Raw genomic sequence first — 22,044 nt, forward strand, 5'->3', positions numbered from 1 at the left:
TAGTATTTAGAATTCCATCATTTCATGTTATGGAAAATAAGATTATTCTTAAATTATACTTGATAACTTGCCAAATGGGTGTTACTTTAAAATATTTTAAATGTATAACATTGAGAACCTATTAGCTTTCTCTAGTTCAGATAATTGATTCTGTTTATTTAGCATCTGACAGTTTGGCTATTCTATTTGGTCATTCCATTTCGTGGCTCATTTTATATAGCTGGTTCTCTTGTTAGTGCGTGACATTGTTTTCTTAGCCCAGACTGCTCTTTTGTGACATTTGATGTTGCCATGACACTTTTCTCTTCTGCCATACATAAGGTTGCTAAAGTAATTCTAAACCCAAAAGTAATTTTAAACATTCATTCATTGTGGCATAAAATTATAAACCTTTGTTCTTCATAAGTGGATGTACTCAGAGGATAATGATTATTCAAGTTCATAAAATATTTCAAGGGATAGGTAATTTAGGCCTAAAGAAGACTTGGTTGTACACATGTTTCTGTTTATGGTCTTTACCTGTTTTTGGTGACCGTCACAGCACTGTGTATCTGACCCTTTATCTTTCCACTCGTGTCCAGCTGCCCTTCCTCTTCTCAAAGTAAAGCTTTACATTTATAGCATATTTTTCCTTTCTTTCTACTTTAGCCTTCTCTGTAAATGCAATTTTTGAAATAGCATTTCTGGCCCTCTCTACTTAAATGTAAAAAGTTCCTAGATTCATCTTTGAGTTATGATCATTTTTCCTTTCAAATATGTTTTTATTTTTAATATTAGAAAATAAAGTTTATATTTTCAAAATATATGATATTTCACAATTTGGCAACCACCTAATTTCTTCTTGATTAAAAACTATTTGATTTGCTTTTTCAGCTTTTTAACGTTTCACTTTTAGGAACATTTTTGCTAACATCTTCATTTGAGTCATGTCATGAAAATGATTTCTGAGGATAAAATCTTTAGATAATGTGACTACAATGGTTTACTTGATTTTATTAGCTGTTATAAAGTTATTTGCTGGATTCAATTCATTTTTTGAGCTCCTGTTGTATTCTAGTGGTTCTGGTAAGCTCAGTGAATGAGTTTATGGCATTTGAATAGTTTTCATTGTGCATTAAAAAACTTGGAATAACTGAAAATGTGTAGTAATCTGAAAGAAAATAGATTATTATACAGACGTTTGATAATCCACTCTTGACTTGTTATAAAGTAGTTTTAAAGCTAGAGAGGAAAACATTTTCTACATAGTCAACATGTATTCATTGAATAATTGCTCTGTGTCCCCTGTTCTTCTGTTCAGTTATTCATTCAACAGATATTGAAGAAAAATCTATCCTTAAGGATATTAGCTTAATATGGAGATAAGCATGCTTGGAAAGTGAAGTAAAAGAGAGTTTAATATCGAGCAGAAATAAGTAATAAAGGCTCTGTAAGTCACTGTAAGAGTGTGGAATGAATACAGCGTGTTCAAAAGAGGGAATAATAAGTGGTCAGAAAATCTTCATGCCTTCTAATTTGCTAATCAAGTGGGTCAGAAAATTCATTTTGGAAATGACATTTAATGTAATTTTTAAAATAGAATCAAATTTTCAAAGCTGGAAAAGGAAAATCTTAAAATGTATTTAGTCATATCTCATTCTATGGATGAAAAAAAGCCCAGAGATATATTTTACATTTGACAACCATCCTAATTTCTTCTTGATTAAAAACTGTTTGACTTCTATTGCTAACTTGCTCATTGATTGTCTTAGATCTAGGTGAAGGTAGTGCAGAATTGGCATTAGAACTTAGATCTGATTCCTAGTCCACTGCTTGTGGCACTATGTTTGGTTGTATTTTGACACCAAAATTCTTGTTTTATATTTGAAACTTGGACTTGAGGCTTTCATGAGGAGACAGCAGAGGGTGGTATTTAAAAATTTTGGCTCAAGAGTTTTTTTTAAAAAAAAACCCAAACGAACCCTGCATTTAATCCTGGCTTTGTCACTAACCAGTCGTGAGACCTGGGAGAGTTACGTACCCTCTCTAAACCTCGGTTTGCTATTCTGTAAAATAGGATAATGGTGCCTTCTCCACAGGATTATTAATAGGGTTAGATGAACATACATTTAGCATGTAACAAGTGCTCAATGCATGGTGGCTTTAACTAGTTTTTAAAAAGTAGTATTAATAGTAATTCAAGAAATTGTATTTAATTATAGCTGCATTATTAGCTTTACCATTTATTAGCTTACTAATTTGGTAAAGTTCATGTTCCTTTTGAATCTTCTAGAGTGCTAGTAGTAGCTTTTTGGCAGGTCATGGTTGAGGAATCCTGGCCAAAAATGATTAAATGGTTTGCCGTAAGTCAGTCTACTAGACTAGATCCAGGTTGTCTGAATTATAATGCTTTCTCATTGCATATGCTTCCTCTCTAATTAAAGAACTCTATATTGAGCACAATGTCCATTTTGTTTTGGCCTCAAAAATTAATTCTCTAAATCATCTTTTAAAAATGGCCTACAACTCAGCATTTTCATTGTGTTATCTTTTAAGTTACAGTAATTTTGGTGGTATCCTAGGAGTTTAGTTGAAGTTGAAAATTGAAAATATTGTCATTAAAAAGTGACCCATAATTTAAGGATGTTATCCATTTTGTTTTCACGTAGTTAGTTGATGTCGCTCTTTCCTTATCCATTTAAAATTTAAGATTGGAGATTGAATAGTACTAGGAAAGAATTTTGAGGATTTCTTCTGTGATAGTTTAACGTTTCAGACTTTATCTTTCAACATTAATCTGTACATAGCGATAGTAGTTTATGGTCTATGGTGTTTTGCATGCATGTCGACTACATGAGTTCCCACTCTTTTTTACTCAGACTGATATTTTGAAAAAGCATGTATTGAGCTGCTGATTATATTTCATCAAATTAAAATACATCATTATTTACCACTGTCTCAGTTATCTGTTGCTGTATAACAATCACAAAATGTAGTGGCTTAAGACAGTAATTATTTGCTTACCGTTCTGTTATTTGACCGAGACTTAGCTGGACAGTTTGGTTTTGAATGCTATTGCTGGAGTCACTCATGTGGCTTCAATCAGCTGGCAGCTTGACTGGGGTTGCATGGTTTAAGATGTCACTCAGGTATCTGGCAATTACCTGGGGCTGTTGGTGGGGGCAGCAATGGGTTCTCTTTCATGTGCTCCCTCTACTAGTAATATCCTAGGCATTTTATATAGCGGCAGCAGTGTTCCAAGAGGGCAAGAGCAAAGCTGCAAGCTTTCTTGATTCATTTTACTTCCGCTACATTGTTAGTCAAAACTAGCCACAAAGCCAGCTCAGATTCAAAAAAAGGAGTGGAAAGGATTAGATTCTACTTTTTGATGGGAGGAAATGTGTCTCTTGATAAAGACCTTGGAACTGAAAAGATACACCTAGCATCAAATGGTGAGACTGGTACAGGATAACCTCAATACATGCTCCCATTCAAATAGAGGAGAAGCGGAAGTCATGTAGCAATTGTTGGTCCATAGCAAGTCTGAAATCCAGCCAGGCTTATATTGTCAGGGTCCCCTACTTTGGGAGCAATGTGTGTTCCTTGATTAGGTCCCAGTTCTACCTGGAAATCTGTCCCTAATCTATTACTTTCTTCTGCTTTTGTCTTCATCCTCTGAGAAGTCCTTTTTCTCTGTAAGAAAGGACCCCTGTTTACAGCCAAGTAGCATTTTCGGTCTGCTTCCTACCCATTCAAAGTTGGGAGCCCAGAGCCTCTTTTCATTTTGAAGTGTCTCTGTTCCTTTTAGTTCAAGCTGGTATAACACTCATAACAGTTTCTTGTTTGTTTTGTCAGGGTTCAAACTATACCTTAAAACACATCCATAATTTTTTTTTTTTCTTGAGATAGAATTCTTTATGTAGGGTAGAGTGTCAGGTGGTATGCATCAACACTTAAGATATTTAGAAAACCTTTTGTCCTTTGGCTAGTGAAAGCTCTCAGGCAGGTACACAGGGAGGCTGCTAGTGTGGGTGGGGTACCTCTTGCAAGAGCTACATGACAGCTAGTATTCGAACATGGTTTTATTTTTGGTCCCATGATTTTAACAATAATCATAATTGACATGATGGTGATCATGAGAAACTTTGGAAGTTCTTTTGCTGATAGTACCCCCAAAAAAGGTTTTTTGGAATACAATTAATATTTAGTAGTGCTGAATGTAGATTCAGGTAACTTATTGGATATGTTTTTAATATGAATCACCAGTGTGACATAGTTCCTGAAAAATATATATTGGATTAATGAAATTAGTGACCAGTTGCTAAAAATGAATCTACAATATTCTGTTCTTGTCTACCTCATGGGTATTGTCTTCAGTTCTAAGTTCATATTTAAAGAGTGGTTTGAACAAAGTAGGATGTGTCTAGAGGAGAAGTCAGAATAGTCATGGGTCTGGAATCAAGTCTTAAGAAGAATAAGTTTAAATTACTCTGGGTTTTGTCTACTGAAGCCTAAACGGAAGTATGAGATACTCAGATATTTTAAGGGTTTTTAGTTGGTTGAGTGAATAAAACTATTACGGCTTCAAAGAAGAAAACATTTAAGGATAATTGGCATTTTACATGAAGATAGATTTTTTTTCCTAACAAAGATTTAAAGACATTTATTAGAATAGCTTGACAATGCTTTTTTGGTATGGAGTTGCCCAGCACTTGAAGGAATTTAAGTGGAATTTGGATGACCTGTTAGAGATGCTGAGGTAGAGATTTTTGTGTCTCAAGTTTTTTCTACTTTGAAACTCTGTAATTGTTATATTTTTGTACCTCTATGAACCTTATTGTCTGCATAAACTCTCTCATCTTTCGACCTATTGGATATTGTCATTGAGTCTGATCATCTCAGCTAGCGAGGGAGCTTTGTGTTCTAGGGGCTTGCTATGCTCAGCCTCAGCGCTTCTGCTGAGGGAGCAGCCCTAGAGGTGATCGTGTCCTTCGTTGTGTGACCCTTGTCACCCTGGCCTCAGCTGACTGATTTTACCAAAGGTACCTGGCCCAAGAGAGCCAGTTTCTGAGCTGAGCAGGAGCACATATGATTGCTTAGTCCAAAAATTTTGCTCTAACAGGAACAGATAGTTAACTGCACCATCTTTCTCAGGAAAGTGAACAAAAAGCACAGAGAACGTCAGGTAGTTGTAGTGCGAATAACCGTGGAAAGACATGAGGACAGCCAAATGATCTTAATCACAAAACATCGAGTTGAATTATCTGGCCTGGGCTTCAGAGGTTTATTTTCTAGAATTCCTGTCTGTTATCAGAGCTGCTGTTGAACTACAAGAGATGTTGCCATTTCTTAATTCCAATCTCTGAAACCTGACATTTGTATTTGTGTATATCTTTGAAATACCCTTTCCCAACATGTGATCTGAGTCTTTTCTTTCAACCAGAATTGTCAAAAGGTAAATAAGAAGTAACATTTCTTGCCAAAACCATAACGGAATTAAACCTGTATTTAGTTTTTGCTGACAGAGTAATGCAAATCGAAACAGTATGAAATGTTTTTAAATCACAAGGGAGAAAATTTCTCATTTCCAATAGGTATGGGAAATTAAAGACGATGTGGAGATTGGATGGATTTGACTTTGTACCAAGCCTTAACCACATTTATTACGTTTTATTTGTTCCTACTGAGGCAGCCTGTACTGTCCTATAGCTTCTGACTTTACTTGGTAGACCATTGTGGAGCCCCTGTTCCCCTTCTCTGTGCAAGAACTGCCACAAGAAGTCTTTGTGACCTGTACACAGAGAGCAGTCCAATAATCTCAATATTTGGCTTGGAGTGCTTTTAAGAATTAATAATGCTAGGTCATCAATTGATGGACATTTGGGTTGTTTCTACCTTTTGACTATTATGAATAATTCTGCTGTATACAGTTGTGCACAGGTTTTTATTTGAACACTTATTTTAAGTTCTCTTGGGTATATACGTAGGAGTGGAATTGCTAGGTCATATAGTAACTCTGTTGAGTCATTTGAGGAGCTGTTAGACTTTTCCAAAGTGGCTGTACCGTTTTATATTCTTGCCTATGGTATATGAGGGTTCTACTTCCTCTACAGCCTTGTTAACACTTGTTATTATCTGTTTTTGATTCTAGCCATAGTAGTGGGTACAAAGTATCTCATTGGGTTTTGATTTGCATTCTCTTGATGGCTATCTGATATGGAATATATTTTTATGTGCTTATTGCCTTTTTGCATATCTTCTTTGGAGAAGTGTCTACTCAGATCCTTTGACTATTTTTAAGTTGGGTTTTTTTTTTATTGCGTTGTAAGAGATTTTTATATATTCTAAGTACAAGTCCTTTATCCAGGTATATGATTTACAAATATTTTCTTCTATTCATCAATTGTCTTTTTACTTTCCATTAATGTCCTTTGAAACACAAAAGTTTTAATTTTGATTAAGTACAAATTATCTACATTTGTGGCTTATATTTTTATATTATATCTAAGAATTCTTTGCCAAATCCGAGATAATGAAGATTTAGTCCTATGTTTTTGCCTAAGAGTTTTATAGTTTTAGCACTTACACTTAGGTTTATGATTAATTTTAAGTTAATTTTTGTTTATGGTGTGAAGATTGTACTTCATTTTTTTAAATTTCAATATAAGCTTTATTCATAGTGAAATAAAATTTCCCCCTTATATTGAAACACAAGGAAATATCTAATGCATTTTAGAATAGCATACTCATGTGTTATTTACAGGGGTCATGCAGGATGGTGGGAGGTTGCTAGGTTGCTCCTTCTGAGTTAATGAAGCACTTTAGCATTCTCCATTTACAGGAGATGTTTTTAATTGTTGGAAAGTTCATGTTTTAATATAAGGCAAATTAAAAAGATCATACTTCCAAAATTAAAATACAAATTATACCTCCCAAAATAAAATTAAAACAAATTAACCAATCAGTTTTTATAACTTTTGGAAACATTTTGCCTGAGCCTTTTGTAGTCTTTTCTTGGTGGGTTGTTAGGAACCAGAAATGAATATGCTTGTTGATGCCTTAACTCCCATGCTTTTAATATATTGATGTATCTTACTCTACTTCTCTAAGAAGGATGTCTAAGTAACACAGTCTTGATGCTGTATATCCTTAATTATAGGATTTCTGTTAGCTAGACTTCAGCTGATTCTCAGTGTTGGCTGTTCTGTTAGTTGTAATTTTGATGTAGTTGTGAGAGGTAGCAGCACAGCATTTACCTACTCTGCCATCTTGACTGGAACCCTGAACTTCATCTTTTTGTATGCAGATATCCAGTTGTTCCAACACCATTTGTTGAACAAACCGTTCTTTCCCCTTGAATGATCTTGGCACCCTTGTTGAAAATCTCTGTACTCTTTCTTAATCTATTTCTTGAAAAATAAATGGATATTTTATCTAAAAAGCCCTTTGTATTTCATGCAGAATGACTCCAAATACCTGATGATTATCCCTAGAGTATATATTAGCTTGCCCAGCTTTCAAAATTGCCAGAGCTAGTATTGCATCTACTTCTAAATCTCTGCTTGCTTCAAGACTTTTTTAAGCAGGATAATAATGGGATTTACACTTATTTTTAGAGTGTAATTTTGAACACACTCTGAATATTACCAACTTAATTCTTTTCTTTAAAAGAAACAGTTTCATTTATTTTAAAAAATATAAATGACTTACTGAATATTTTTTGCATATACACAAAAATGTTGGAACTTCTTAAACTAATAAAGGAAGGAAATAAGTGTATATTATAAAGTGTGCATTTTGAGTATTGCGAGATCAAACATTGAGTATTGGTGACATCAAACTAGGAGGAAGGGATTTGTGATAGTTATACACTGATAATTTTAATTTGTTAATAGAAGAAAAATCAGACTTGAATGCAGGCGACTTAGTATATGTAGCTATTAAAGGTTTTTTTTAAATCACAGTAAAAATGTTTCATATTGTAGAAAAATTATGTATACAAATACTAGAAGTTTCCACTTTAACCAAGAGATATAAGTAATGCTAGAGTTGTATACATGCTGTTGGCAGCCATTTTACCTGTGGGAATCCTATAATGGTGGTTAGAATCCTCACATGGTGATTTAGAATATAAATGGAAAGTGGTGGGAAATGAAAGTGGGAAGTGATAGGGAAAAAGCAGTTAGGAATATTGGCCAGTCATGACCAGGGGCTGGTATACTAATGTAATTTTACCACCATTTAGCAATTTTCCTAGAACTGCTGATGCTTGTTTTAGGTTGACTTAGTCTTGTGGTTTTGTTTATGACCTAGCCATAGATAAAATGGCATCTCAGTCATAAATTTAAGTGAATTGCTTGGAAGTACGTAGCATATTGTAAAAATGCATTAATGTAATCCCCGAACTAAAAAAATATATTACATGCTTTTTCTATTTAATTAAAGGTTTTTTTTTGTTGTTGTTTGTTTTTTTAAATAGAAATGTTTATATTTAAATCTCAGGGGAACTTCACCAGAGTTGAGTTCACCAAGAAAATGTTCTGTGAATTGTATATATTGCTGACGAACATTTTTGTGTTCTTAGCCTGGTGGTAAGGGGATTAGAGGAAGGAATATTTGAAATTTGCAGAGGTTTGTCTTCCGTCAGTACAGGGTAGTAGATTAAAGGAACCAGGCCACTTAGGTTTGCTTCTCCACCTCCTAGCTAGGTGACCTTAGGCAGATTACTTAATTTTTCTGCCTTCAGTATTTAGTTGTGTGTTTTTTGTTTTTGTTTTTTACATTTCTTTTAGTTCCAGGAGTTTTTCTTTTGAATCAAGACAAAGATGGAAGCTCTTAAAATAACAGATAAAGGAAATAAATAATGGTGCAAGATTCTTTGGTTGCAACATGTGATTATTTATTCTCTTCCTTTATTTCATCCCTCAATTGCCTATATTTCCTAAGGCAGACTCTAATTTTTATTAACTTTTAAACTTTTGGTATTAACAGAAATAGTAACAAAAACAAAACACACAAATTACTGGTTGTCTTACAAAGCTTAAGATTTTCGAAGCTTTTATATATCACCACTTGCACTGAGGGTAATAATGAGAGCTCATTTTATTTTTATGACAAATCACCTTGTGCTTTAAGTTTTATTTAAATGTTGGAAAGTTGTACACTGGATTTTTTAATGTTGGTGATTTTTGAAAAAGACGTAGTGTTTTTTTAAATTATATTTGAGTTTAACAGTTTTTAAAGTTAGGATTACTTTTCAAAATCATGGGATGGTAGCAGGAGATGAATCCGTGGACTTAAAACTGGAATTCTGAACATTTCCCCTCCATGGATGTGGCATTGTAGAGAGTGCTCGGATTTGGTGGTGCTGTGATTTAAGCACTGGCCTGGGGAGCCTAACCATCAAGTTAACAAGAGGAGGTTATTTAGCCATAATTCTTTTCATAAGAAAGTGTTCTGTGAACTATACGTTTATTCTCAAGTGGAAAAACTACATTTAAACATTGAGTGCCTGTACTATGACCAAAACATTAAGACCTTTTAAAATTTCACAAATCTGCCACATTTAGTGGTAATTGTTTTGGTATTTCAGTATTTAATACATTAAAGAAGAATGACAAAACCCATTGATTTTGATGGTGAACGACTAGGTATGATAAAACAAATTTTTTTTTTTTTTTTTGCAAAAATCTCTTGACCATTTACTAAAAATAAGAGAAATTTATATGAGCGGACCCTGCTGTTCTCTCATCTCTAGGATGTCAGTTCAGTGGCTCATTAGTGGTCAGATGTGATTGAACTCATGGGTCAGGTGAATGGACATATGACCAAATATTTTCCTGTTCTACATGGTCAACCTTTTTCATGTCTGTAGACTTAAGTGCATTAATATTGGGGCACCTAGTTCTGTTACCTAGTTTCTCAAATTTTCAGAAGAAATTTTGGTGATTTAGTATTATAGGATGTTAAAGTATCCAATTTGCAGGTATTCATACTCAAGCGTCAATGTAGTTCCGGATTGCTAATCTCCCTACCTCATCCCTCCCTACTTTTTTCCTAGTGAGCATTTCTCTTTATTTAATGAGGGCAGTGAGTGATTCGGTATTTAGATTTTGAAGATGTGGATTTATAGCTGATTGGCAACATTTATACCAAGAAATATTACACCTGATTATCTTTTCTTTAAATAATTTTGAGATGTAATTCATATACCATACAGTTCACCCATTTAAAGGTTATGATTAAGTGGGTTATAGTATGTGTATCCACAGTCTTATAATCATCACTACTATCAATTTCAGAACATTTTCATCACTCCAAAAAGAAACTTCATATCCTTTAGCAGTCATTCTCCATTTCCTTCTAACTCCTCCAGCCCTAGGTAGCCACTAACATCCTTTTTGGACATTTCATATAAATAGAATTACACAGTATGTGGTCTTTTATGATTGGCAGCTTTCATGTAGCATAATGTATTCAAGGTTCATCCATATTGTAACATGTATTAGGACTACATTTCTTTTTATTGCCAAATAATATTCCATTGCATGGAAATACTACATTTTATTTTTCCATTCATCAGTTGATATAAATTTGGGTTATTTCCACTTTTTTGGCTGTTAGGAATAATGTTACTATGTATGTTAGTATATAAGTTTTTGTGTGAACATATGCCTTTTTCTCTTGGCTGTATACCTAGGTGTGGAATTGCCAGGTCATATGGTAACTGCCAAACTGTTTTTCCAAAAATGGCTGTACCATTTTACATTCCCATCAGCACAGTATGAGAATTCTAGTTTTTTCACATCCTTGCCAATACTTGTTTGATTTTTTGATTATAGCCACTCTAGTAAGTGTGAGGTGGTATCTCATTATAGTTTTGATTTGCATTTCCCTGATGGCTAATGATGTTCAGCATCTTTTCATGTATGTCTTACTGGCTGTTTGTATATTTTCTTTAGAGAAATGTCTATTGAAATCCTTTGCCCATTTTTAAATTTGTAAAAATTTGCAAAAATTTTCTCCAATTCTGTGAGTTGTCATTAATTTCTTGATGGCGTACTTATAGCAGGAAAGTTTAATTTTGATGAAATCCAATTATTTTTTTCTTGTGCTTTTGCTGTCATATCTAAGAAGCTGTTGCCTAATCCAAGGTCATGAAGATTTACTGTTTTCTTTTAAGAGTTTTAATAGTTTTAGTGCATACATTTAGAGCTTTGATTCATTTTGAATTAATTTTTGTATATGGTCATAGATACTGGTTGTTTGTATAAAGTTACTTTATTTTTAAAATATTAGGATTTACTATAGATGCAAGACATTTTGATATTATCTAAATGTTCAATTCTTTATCCTATTGATTGCTTTAAGAAGTAATTTGGTTTCTTGCCACTGCTCTACCTTTATGCATGTTATCTTTTTTTGACTGACTTTCGTGTAGTTCATGTAGCTCAAATATGGTGCCACGTAATACAATGTGCAATTTGGAATAGCAGGACCATCTAATTCTTTTGCCAATGAGCTAATTTCTATTGTTTTGGTTAGATGATTAATATGACTTTGGATCTAATGGAATAATTTGAAAAACAAGCAAAGCATATTCTCGGTCTTTATCAACCATTATTTTTAAACTGGACAGTTTGCCAGTTAAATGAAGCCTTTGTACTTACTTAAAAATTTTTTATTTTTATTTTTTTTATTCTCTTTTTTTCCCCTATCTCCTCCTTCCCCCTCTTCACCCTCTGGTAACCACTAGTCCATTGTCCATGTCCGTGAGTCTCTGTTTGTCCTGTTCATTTGTTGCTTTTAGTTTTATATCCTACATATGAAATTTTTTGTGTAATTGCTGTGATTGTATTAGAGCTTAAAGAGCTTCAGACTCAGTTGTCCTTAAGAGATTACCATTGAAGATGGAACAATAGTGTATTATTTATTTAGCTAAATTATGGAGCTCTGAAAGTGAATTAGACACTGATAGTCACTAGGAATACAAAGATAAAGAAGAGAAGTCCTTGATGTCAAAGAATCCACATTTCATTTGGGAGACATAATGTGCATAAAGTGCTTTGATGCTAAAGAAACAGAACAGCATATTTTTCAGATTGCCAGAGAAAAACTTCCTGAGAAGGTGATGCCTGAGTTGTCTTAAAGGAAAAAGAGGAATTGGTCAGTATTGTGGTCTCATTTCCCCTAAATGCAGAGTCTGAGATGCAGAAAGCTTATGTATTATTATAGTTCACCTCCCTCATTTTGTAGCTGGGGAAATTCGGACACAGAGGTTAATATTTCCAAGTTTATTCAGGAACTACAGAACTTTGGACTAAACCATTCCATGCAATGGTTTTAATAAGGATAATGTGGGATGATTTCTCATAGCTGCTAAAAGTGCTACTGACAATATAAAATAAAAGAACAAAGAAAGTACTGGACCTCTTAATTTCATTTTTATGTGGACTAAGAAACTAGAATTTCTTGCTTTCAATATGATTTAAGTCCCTTACATAGATCATTAACTATTTGGAGTAAATTTTCCCCAAATTATATTAAGAAATTTTGCTTTGTTTCCAAAGAATTCTTTAGAATGTAGAGTGTAATAGATAATGAAATAATTATTTTTGGCACTTATTGTTAGTGTTAACATGGACAAATAGTGTAACTTAAAGTATGTTTTGTTAGCTTTTAAGTTGCACTTGTAAGATAAATCTGCCTGGGTGTGATTGCTTCAGTTTCTAATTTACTAAGGACATATTTGGGTCCATCAAAATTAGTTTGTGAGCCTCTTAGGTTTGAGTAAGATGTTCATGATGCTTGCAATAAAAATGAATATCAATTTTTCAAAATTATGATTTAATGAGTAATTCTTAATTATTAAGCACTGTTATAATGAGTTAGAAAGGTTTTGTTAAAATACATGTTTTAGAGTTGCTGAGGTTTTTAATGGCTTCTCAAAGTTCCTTTTTTTTTTTTTAAATAATTGGGGCATTTGGAAAATGTTCTTCTCCAGGTAAGTGAAATTCTCAGCATTTATTAAATTCTTATGATTTTAGTAGCCCTGAGAAGTATAGAGTAGGACAGAATTTTAACTGTTTGAAACCAGAGCCTCTCGTAGCCCTTAGCTTGGGTCTTCTCTTGTTTAATCAAGTTACCTGGTCTAGTGTATAAAATTGATTGGATTGAGCAGAGCTATTGAGGATATTTTGTTTTGTGGAGGGGTGCAGTGTTTAATTCAGCCTTTTTTTTTTCTTTTTGAGGAAATACTGTTTTAAACATAGATTTGTATTCTTTATTACATTTTCTTCTAACAGCTTGGTCTGTGGGGTCAGATTTTAATTTTGATCATGTCACTTGGGCAAATTACTTAAATTTCTCTGAAGTTTAAAGCAGTGGAAGAAAAGAACTAAGTCAGAATCTAAGTAAAGAATCTAAGTCATAGGGCTGTTCTGAGGATTACACGAGATAAAGATTCTAGTATAGTGCTAAACTAGGTGAATTCTTTCTCTTTGAATCTGTCTTTGTTTCTCCCTTCTTCAATTTCCCATAGGCATCCTTGAGAAAATTGTAAATATGCATGTTCTTCTGAATGTTTTAATATTCAAATTATTGTCTTCATGTATCTCATGTGAAAAAGTGTTAGGAAGGTGAAAAAGTATGGTGAAAGTCTGCTGCTGTGCTGTATGAAAACATTGAATCGGGAAGCTTCTGGTCAGGTCTCTTGTTATTTTTTGTACTTTTGAAAAACTTAGGGGACATTTAGCTTAGTCTGAGTTTTTTTGTTTTTTGCTAACACAATTGAATTTGCCCAAGTGGTTGAAAGTGAAATTAGAAGCCAGTCTTGAAAAAAATCGTAATGCCTAGGTCAGCAATGTCCAGTGGAAATATACTTTGTGCCATATATATAATTAAAGATTTTCTAGTAGCCATATGAAAAAAACCCAGGTGAAATTAAATTTAATAATGTATTTTATTTTACTCCCCAAGTGAAAATATCTTGTTAACACATAATCAGCATAAAACTTGAGATACTTTACATCGTTTTGTGCTAGATCTTTGAAATCAGAAACATGGTGTGTTTTGCACTTTCAGCACATTTCAGTTTTGACTAGTTGCATTTCAAGAGCTACATGTGGCTAGCTGCCACCATATTATATAGACAGGTCTAGATGAAGACATTGTGTTATAACAGTAGATAACTTTTGCACTGTAAGCTGTGTGTGATAAAAGAATGTCAATACTTACTGCTGGTTTAAAGTTTGTCTTTATTCCTTAGCAGTCACTTATGTAGACGGTGAGACTTTACCCATCTTTGCAATCCCTATCCCATAAATCTCACCAGTTATTCATCATCCATTCCCTAATTTTTGTAACATTTCAAAGGCCTAAAATATGTTCTTTGATTATTGAGAGCACAAAACAAACAATATACACTCGTTCTTCTCAATTAAATCTGTAGGTGTGACATGAGTAGTTTCGTATTTTGAGAAGCTCATTCTGGTTCATCGTGAAGAATAGATTGCGGGGAAAGGGTCAGAAGATGGGAAGGAGACCAGTAAGAAGGCTATTGCAGTTTACATGTGAGACATACTAGCAGCTTGATCTGGAGTGGTGGAGGGGAGGGGAAGGTGGAAAAGTGGACAGAAAGAAGGGCGAGAGAGGGGGTTGGTAGTAGCTTGAGCGTGATGTATGGTTGAAGGAATGTTTTCGTTTTTCTTTGTGTGCATTTTAAAGATAACAGACTTGTAATGTAGGTGTGAGGTGTCCTGTTGAGAAGAAGCAGTTGAAAAGAGAGAAGAATAACCGATAGGGTAATCCTGAGAAAATACAGGAAGAGATGAAATTTAGATATGGATAAAGGTTTTTTCCCAACTAGGTTTTATTAAGTTGGCTTACACTTTGAACTGTAGGGACTGTCTAACACTAAGAAAAATAAAGGATAAATTAAAGACAAGTTATATTTGTATTATCCTCCCTCATTTTTTAAATCAGAATGGGAAGAAAACGAAGTTGAAACTAGAGTTTAATTAAGCAGTGATTTAACAGTTTTGCATCAGTAAGTGTGCTGGGGATCAGTATGTATACTAGGGAGCAGTAAATGTTCATATTTACTAAAATCTTTCTTACAGCAGATTTTATTTAAATGTGGTTAATGGCGGTTAACTTTGGCAAAGAATATCGGTTTCACCTGTTTCGGTTTTAGGCATGAAGAGTGCTCAGGTTACCTCAGGTGATGGAGGTTTATTGTAAGGATTCTTGTGGGAGGAAAGGAAGCCCATCACCGTCGGGCTCTGCAATTGTCATGCAACAGTCTCTGGGAGCTAACAAATTGTCACCTCAATTGTCACCCTCCTGCCTTTCATCTCCCTTGTGCCAAGCAGTGGAAGCTGTTTTCATGTGAAATCAATATGTATAAAACAGATAAAAATTGATTCAAGTGAAGATTAGGGGGTTGATCTCTGACACCCTCTTTTCCCTTTTCTGCCCACTCACACTTCCTCCTTTTTGCTTCACACTGAGGCTCTTCTGAGGATCTGCAGAACAGTGTGAGAACTCATACACCAAGTCATTCCTCACTAACTAGAATAGCAGTAACTCTGTGGGCCCTGTTTTCACTTTGGTGACTTATTGGCAATTATAATTACTATTCCCCTCAGATGCTGTACCTACTGCTCCCTTTTCTGGTCACTTTCTTATGACTTAGCGTCTGTCTTTCTGCTATGTCTAGTGTCAGGTTCTGCTGCTGCTATCAGTCTTTGTCTCATATTCAAGCACTTCAAGAAATGGGATCTAATTGGATTGATTAGTCATTATCCAATATAGAGTCACTTCTATTGGGGTCTGCCAGGCTTTTTTGTGTCCACTTCTAAAAATGGCTGCATTTGGCACAGATACCAATTGCTCATTTTTTCACATGCAGCTAAGGTAATAGGGTCACATGACACAAAGGTTGTGTAAAAAACTGCCTCTGGTTGCTTTCCTCAGAAGGTGGCTCTGGGTGTTGATTGGCTTTTTCATTGTGTGAGATGTCCTATACTTACTTAATATCTCAGTTAATCATAAATGGAGAGGTTATTGGTGGTAATGATAACAGCCTCAGCTATCACTGAGTATTTTCCATATACAGGAACTTTGTTAAGTATCTTGCATGTAGTAGTTCATGAGCTGTATGATACATTTTATTGATGAAGATACTGAGTCATGTCGAAATATGAAGTACTTTGTTCAGCTTACAGCTTTTCATTAGTGGAACTGGGATTTGGATACAAGTAGTCAGCTTTCCAAACAGTAAAGGCTTACAATGAATGTATAGCATAACATTTTAGAGCTGCAAGTGATTGGGGCCATCATTTATCACATTTCCCCTATTTTAGAGATGAGAAAATTAAGAGTTTGGGTGATTTGCCTAAGGTCACAGACTAGACATTTTCAGGAACCCAGAGTTCCTAATTCCTAGACCATACTCTTTCTACTACTCAATGAATACCTAAGACCTAAGACATACAAGGTTTTGAGTCTAAATCTCGAAATTCCAACCTATTGTTAGCAGATATAGTAAGTTAGTAGGATATAAAGTTGTACACAATCATCCATGTGGGCTTTGTGTTATTAGATTACTGTTTGCCTCGAAGATGGTATATATACAGAGAATAAGAAGCAAGAGACTGAGGTTGATTTCCCACCAGAATTGTTTATTGAATTAATCTCATCATGTCTAACTGAAGGTGACAGTACTTTCTACCAGTTGGAATCTTCCTGTGAGGTTATATGTGGTAACAATTGAGTAATGTCCAATTTAATGCATGGTGGAGGAAATCAGTTGACATACAGTGAAAGTGCACTATGGTAGAGGGTTTGGTAAAGAAACTTGGATTCAAGATATAAAAAAGCTGATTATGCTAGATATAAAATTTTTACTTATTCTCTTTTTTTTAAAAAAAAACATTTTTGTAATGCATCTTGGCTTTTAATGAACTAGGACTGTGAAGTTAAGTGGCTTACTAAAGCCTTTGCAGAATAGCCTTGGATTAACTAAATAACATGAAGATAGAACTTTGTGCACAAACTGATCCAAATAGGATATTTAAATTCTAAAGAATGTCTTTACTTGCTTCTTGAATGTTAATAATATACAGGAGCCTAGCATATTCCTCTAAGTCAATAAAATAAGACTTTCTCAGAATGTTTTCCTTGTTAAAAATGCAAATTCTCAGGCACCATCCCAGACATCAGGGTACATTCACAGTGGTGCTCAGCAGTCTGGGTTTTAACCAGGTGCTTCAGGTGATTCCAGTGTGTGCTAAGTTTGAGAACCGCTGCCATAGGAGCAACCAAGTTATCAGTTAAAACAATTTCATCTTGATTATGTTGAGCAGGAAGCACAATATTTTCCTGTCAGAGTTTTGGAATCATTAGTAAACATTCAGCTCAACCACTGTTTTCTTGGTAAAGTTGTGATTGTGGTAAACTTTAGTATATTTTATGGGAAGAGTATATATAGGCATTGCAAAATCATGGCTTCATATTTTGTTTCAGAAATATACTGATTGACTTTGAGGAACTTTCTTGACCTTCTTAAAGCCATAGCTTTTTTCTCTGAAAAATGAAACAATACTGTCCACCAGGGAGGATTGGAAATAATATAAATAAGTGCTGGATACTTAATAGGAATTAAAAGATCATTATTAATATTCGGCTTTCTTGTTTTCTCCGTTTAGATACTACAGCTTCCTTAACTCTATATTTATTAAAACTGATTTGAAAAGTTAATTATGTGGTAATTCAGAGATCATTTCTTTATCTACCTAAATCATTCTTGACATATCTCGTACATATTGTGTTGCTTCATCACCTAATACTACATTAGAAGAAATTCCAGACCAACTAGATACAGACTTATTTCACTTGAGACAATGATTTTGTCAAAGTGCCAGTTAACTGTCAGCCTGGATTAAACTTTTCTAAAATCTGGAAGGAAACAAGTGTGTTTTAGTTATTGTAGTCAAAAGTAGAAAATTGAAAGGATGATTTCATTCTGGGTCTCTTCGGAATTAAGTTAGACCTTACATAGGATTTATTTTAATTTTATTTTATATAGGATTTTTAAAAAAGAGAATGTAATGTGAATTTTAGGACACTTGGTGATTGAATATGCATATTTATAAAATGAGAGTTGGACTCATTGGACTCAGTGTACTTCCGTAGCATTGAGAGAATAATGATGGCATGTTGGCTAAGCGGGATTCATCCTTCTGCATCTACATTTTGCTCCTCCTTTTTTTCTTTTTGAATTAATTTTCTTCTATAATTATGAAAAAACATTTTCATGGTTCCAATGAAGTACTATAAAACAAGGTACATTTAGAGGTCTAGCTTCCAAGTCTATGCTCTCTTCTCCCTGTTCTCTTCCTCTCCCTATAGGTAATCATTAGTCTTTGTTTAATTTTTCCTTTTTTAAAATATAAGTAAACACAAACACTTTGATTTTTATTTTCCTTCGCGGATAAAAGGTAACAGCTTATTTACACTGTTCTTTTTCACTCCATGGCAGTGTATACACCTCCTTTACAACTGCATAATACTCAGCTGCATAGTACTTCATCGTGTAAATGTACTGTGGTTTAATCAGACATCTTCTATAGATAGACATTTAGTTTGCTTCCATTCTTTTGCTATTACAAATAGTATTTTGCCAGTATATCTTTTGGAATGCATTTCTGGAAGTGAGATTGTGGGCAGAGTATTAATGCAGACACAGTTTTGCTAGCTATTGCCAACTTTCCCTCCATAGAGGTTGTAACAGTTTCTGTTCTCGTTAGTACTGTATGAGAATCCTTGTTTCCTTACAACTTTGTCAATAGAGTATGTCAGACTTTTGGATTTCTGCTGATTTGATAGTCAAGAAATAATTATATTGGTGTAGTCTTAACTAGTAGTTTTCTTGTGAGATTAAACATCTTTTCACTTCCACGTTTTGAATTACCATATTTATGCTCATTTCTTAAGGAGGATTTCTTGGTTATTACTGCTGCTACTATCTAAAGAATTACTCTCTGCTTTTTCCCCCCCAGCCCCAGGGGTTGTATTAATCACTCAAGAAACAGCATAACCAGGCATGCACGATTAAATTAAAAGGACCATTTACCTATTTCTTATATTCAAAGAAGTCACAATTCAATTTGTGAAAAAGGTTTTCATGAAGATCATCATGGTTCAGTGAAATAAATGCTAATGAGATAAATGCCAAGCTCTGGGAGGACTGATCCTGGGGTGGAGTGACTTGAGTACCTGGAAGATACAGAGATCATTGGCTAGCATATGAGGTAGGCTTTGGATTAAGTCTTTAAGGAAGAGGGAGGAGATTGCTAGGCTGACCCTGCCTGGAAGAGTATTCCTGCTAGAGGAAGGAATGCCACATATGGTGTGTGAGGACTCATAGGTCACCCAGCTTGGTGAGCATTGATTTTGCAGCTGGACCATCTAGACTTGCTTAGTCTCCATTTGTTGACCCTAAACCCACTTCTAAAGTAAGTTAACCACAGCAATGCCAGATGAAAAATTTTATTAAAACATTCATATTTCTATTTTCTTAATTTTCCTCTTGTGACACACATTCCCTCATGATCATATTTCTGCTCCTTATATTTTCAGTAAACTTGGGAGAGAACCCTGGGAAATAGTGATTTCATTCCTTCTCATTTTATTGTTGAGCAAGCCTAGAGCCTTTATTTTTTGTCTGTGCGGACTTTTATCCTTACTACTTGCTTTTTGCTGAGTTCGAGGTTCTTTATGCAGTAGTGTGTTTCATTTGGCTAAGGCAGAAGGATCTGGCAAGGTGAAGGTGGTTGTGAGAAAGTTGATGAGGTTAGAAAGGTAGGCAGGCACTAGGCTAGATGGGCAGAGCCTTTTATTTCGAGGAATTTGCACTTTATCTTCTATTTAGTGGAGAGCCTCTAAAAAGTCCGGAATGGGTAGGGATAGATGATAGGAGTTAGAGGAGGGAAATGACAAAGTTAGTTATTCATTTTTGAAAGATAACTTTGATGACTATTGAGGAAGATGGATTGGAGAAGGTACTGAATGGACAGAGAGCATTGGTCCCCAGACTAGCAGCAGCAGCATCACCTGAGAACTTGTTAGAAATACAGATTCCCAGGCCTTACCCGAAACCTATTGAATCAGAAACTTTGGGGATGAGGCACAGCAATCTGTGTTTTATTTGATTCTGATGCATGTCAAAGTTTGAAACTAGGGATATCAGGGCCAAAAAGGTTACATTACAATTTGCAAATACTTTTCACATTATGTTGTTGATTTTTGTCGAGATGTTTATTAAGTTTTTTTTAATATTCACAAGAGAAATTGAATACGTATCTAGGATTTTGTGATTTAGTTATTTATATGAAGGCCTAATATTAACAGATTGGAAAAGCTGAGATAGTGTGATGACATACTTGGGAAAGGGGAGACAGTCTAAGATCATGTGGAAAAATATTGGAGTAGAATAAAACAAGTAAGAGGTACTTAATCTTGAATGCTCTAAATGTTGCTTTTGCATGACATTAATTTGTAATGTGGTACTTAAATCTGCAGTAAGGAAAACTGAAGATATTAAAAAGGTGAACATGAACTCTTTGTGGAGCCTAAAGGAAAGGATGGTGGGTTTACCCAAGATTTGCTAAGATGCTCTTGTGCAATCAGTTCCACAGCTATTAAGAGGTGGTCTGCTTTCTCTACTTTCAGTCTTTATATAGCAACTGATTTGCATCTAACCCAGTTTTCATTTGTTTTTCTTTGAGGATGTTAGGGCTGTGGGTTATAATTTCAACTTTGTTGGAATGAGACTGAGTAAATCTCATAATCTTCATTTTCCTCCGTTAGCTTTGCTGGGTGACCAAAAGTACAGATAAAGCAAACACTTTGTAAATAGAGGATAAGTAATCTTTTTTCTCTTTTGAATTCTGTTCCAGGACCCATCAGTTACACAAGTGACAAGAACTGCCCCACCAGGACTCGATGAATATAACCCATTCTCAGATTCTAGAACAGTAAGGCCTTTCGAAATCGGACTATTTTTAAATGTTAACAGTAAAATTAAATAAGAATTGTATATCAATTATGGTTTCTTTTAGTTGGTTAAACTTATGTAAAATGAACTGTTAGTGTTTTATTTAGAATTTAGCAAATTAATTTTTTTAAAATAGGAAGGAATATCAATAGTAATTGAAAATTACCTTGATGGTCCTACTGTAATACTGCAAATTTTCTTTTATGCCACACAAATTAAATTGCTAATAATTCCTCTAATATGTAAATCTTACTTTGTTAATTTACATAGGAGAGAGAAGTGTTTTTTGGTGTGTATGTTGTCTTCATGGTAATATGGGGTGATATTTTCTTACTCTGAGAGACCTATGTATAGAACTGTACATGAATATTTGTGTGATTGTCATTTGGATTAGGTTATATTCTGAATAGTACCAGCATTCTGCTTTAATAGACTAGAACCTCTAGAACTTTACCTAGCGTGGGAACATATTCTTCTCTTCAAAATTTAGTCTTGAATTATAAACATAGGAGTATGAGGAAAAAAAATCCTTGTAAATAGGGGTTCTCTATCTTAGATGCGTATTAGAAGCACCAGGGGAGCTTTATTACACTATCCACTAGGACCCTAATCTCTTATAGTTGGGTACCTTTTTGTTTGTTTTTGTCTTAGCCCTTGTGATGGTTTTACTGTGAACCAGTTTTGAGAACTGTTGAGGTAGGTTCTGTTGAGAAATTTCTCTGGCAAATGATTTTGTCTCCTGTGTTTGAGTCTTTAGCTTATGTATCATACTCATGAGGTCCCTAATTTTAAACATCGTTTGCTCCTGAAATGTTAGTCATCGTCTTAAAGATATTGAAGTTCTTCAACTATATGCTCGGATGGTATATATCAGTGTAATAATCTTTACTTGAACACCTCTTCCTATTGTATGTTTTTCATAGTATGTTTTTCATAGTCTAGGAAATATTCGAAAAGGTTATGTAGCTTTTTGCTTGGAAATTTCTTCAAGGTGTATTAAATTAACT

General features: G+C 34.4%; 1 protein-coding gene across 2 annotated transcripts in view; it reads left to right on the plus strand.

Moving 5' to 3' along the window:
- SCAMP1 (secretory carrier membrane protein 1) overlaps positions 1-22,044 on the plus strand; it is an 83,534-nt gene that overhangs the window by 1,478 nt on the left and 60,012 nt on the right. Inside the window, exon 2 of one of the 2 annotated variants that reach the window (XM_006913170.3) lies at positions 20,940-21,017. The exons of the other annotated variant lie outside the window; for it this stretch is intronic. Within the exon in view, the coding sequence (XP_006913232.1) occupies positions 20,940-21,017 (78 nt within the window). The remainder of the gene's footprint in view (positions 1-20,939; positions 21,018-22,044) is intronic. 2 annotated transcript variants of the gene reach the window in all.

Source organism: Pteropus alecto, unplaced genomic scaffold (assembly GCF_000325575.1).
Source record: "Pteropus alecto unplaced genomic scaffold, ASM32557v1 scaffold20, whole genome shotgun sequence".
In the NCBI taxonomy this organism is placed as follows: domain Eukaryota; kingdom Metazoa; phylum Chordata; class Mammalia; order Chiroptera; family Pteropodidae; genus Pteropus; species Pteropus alecto.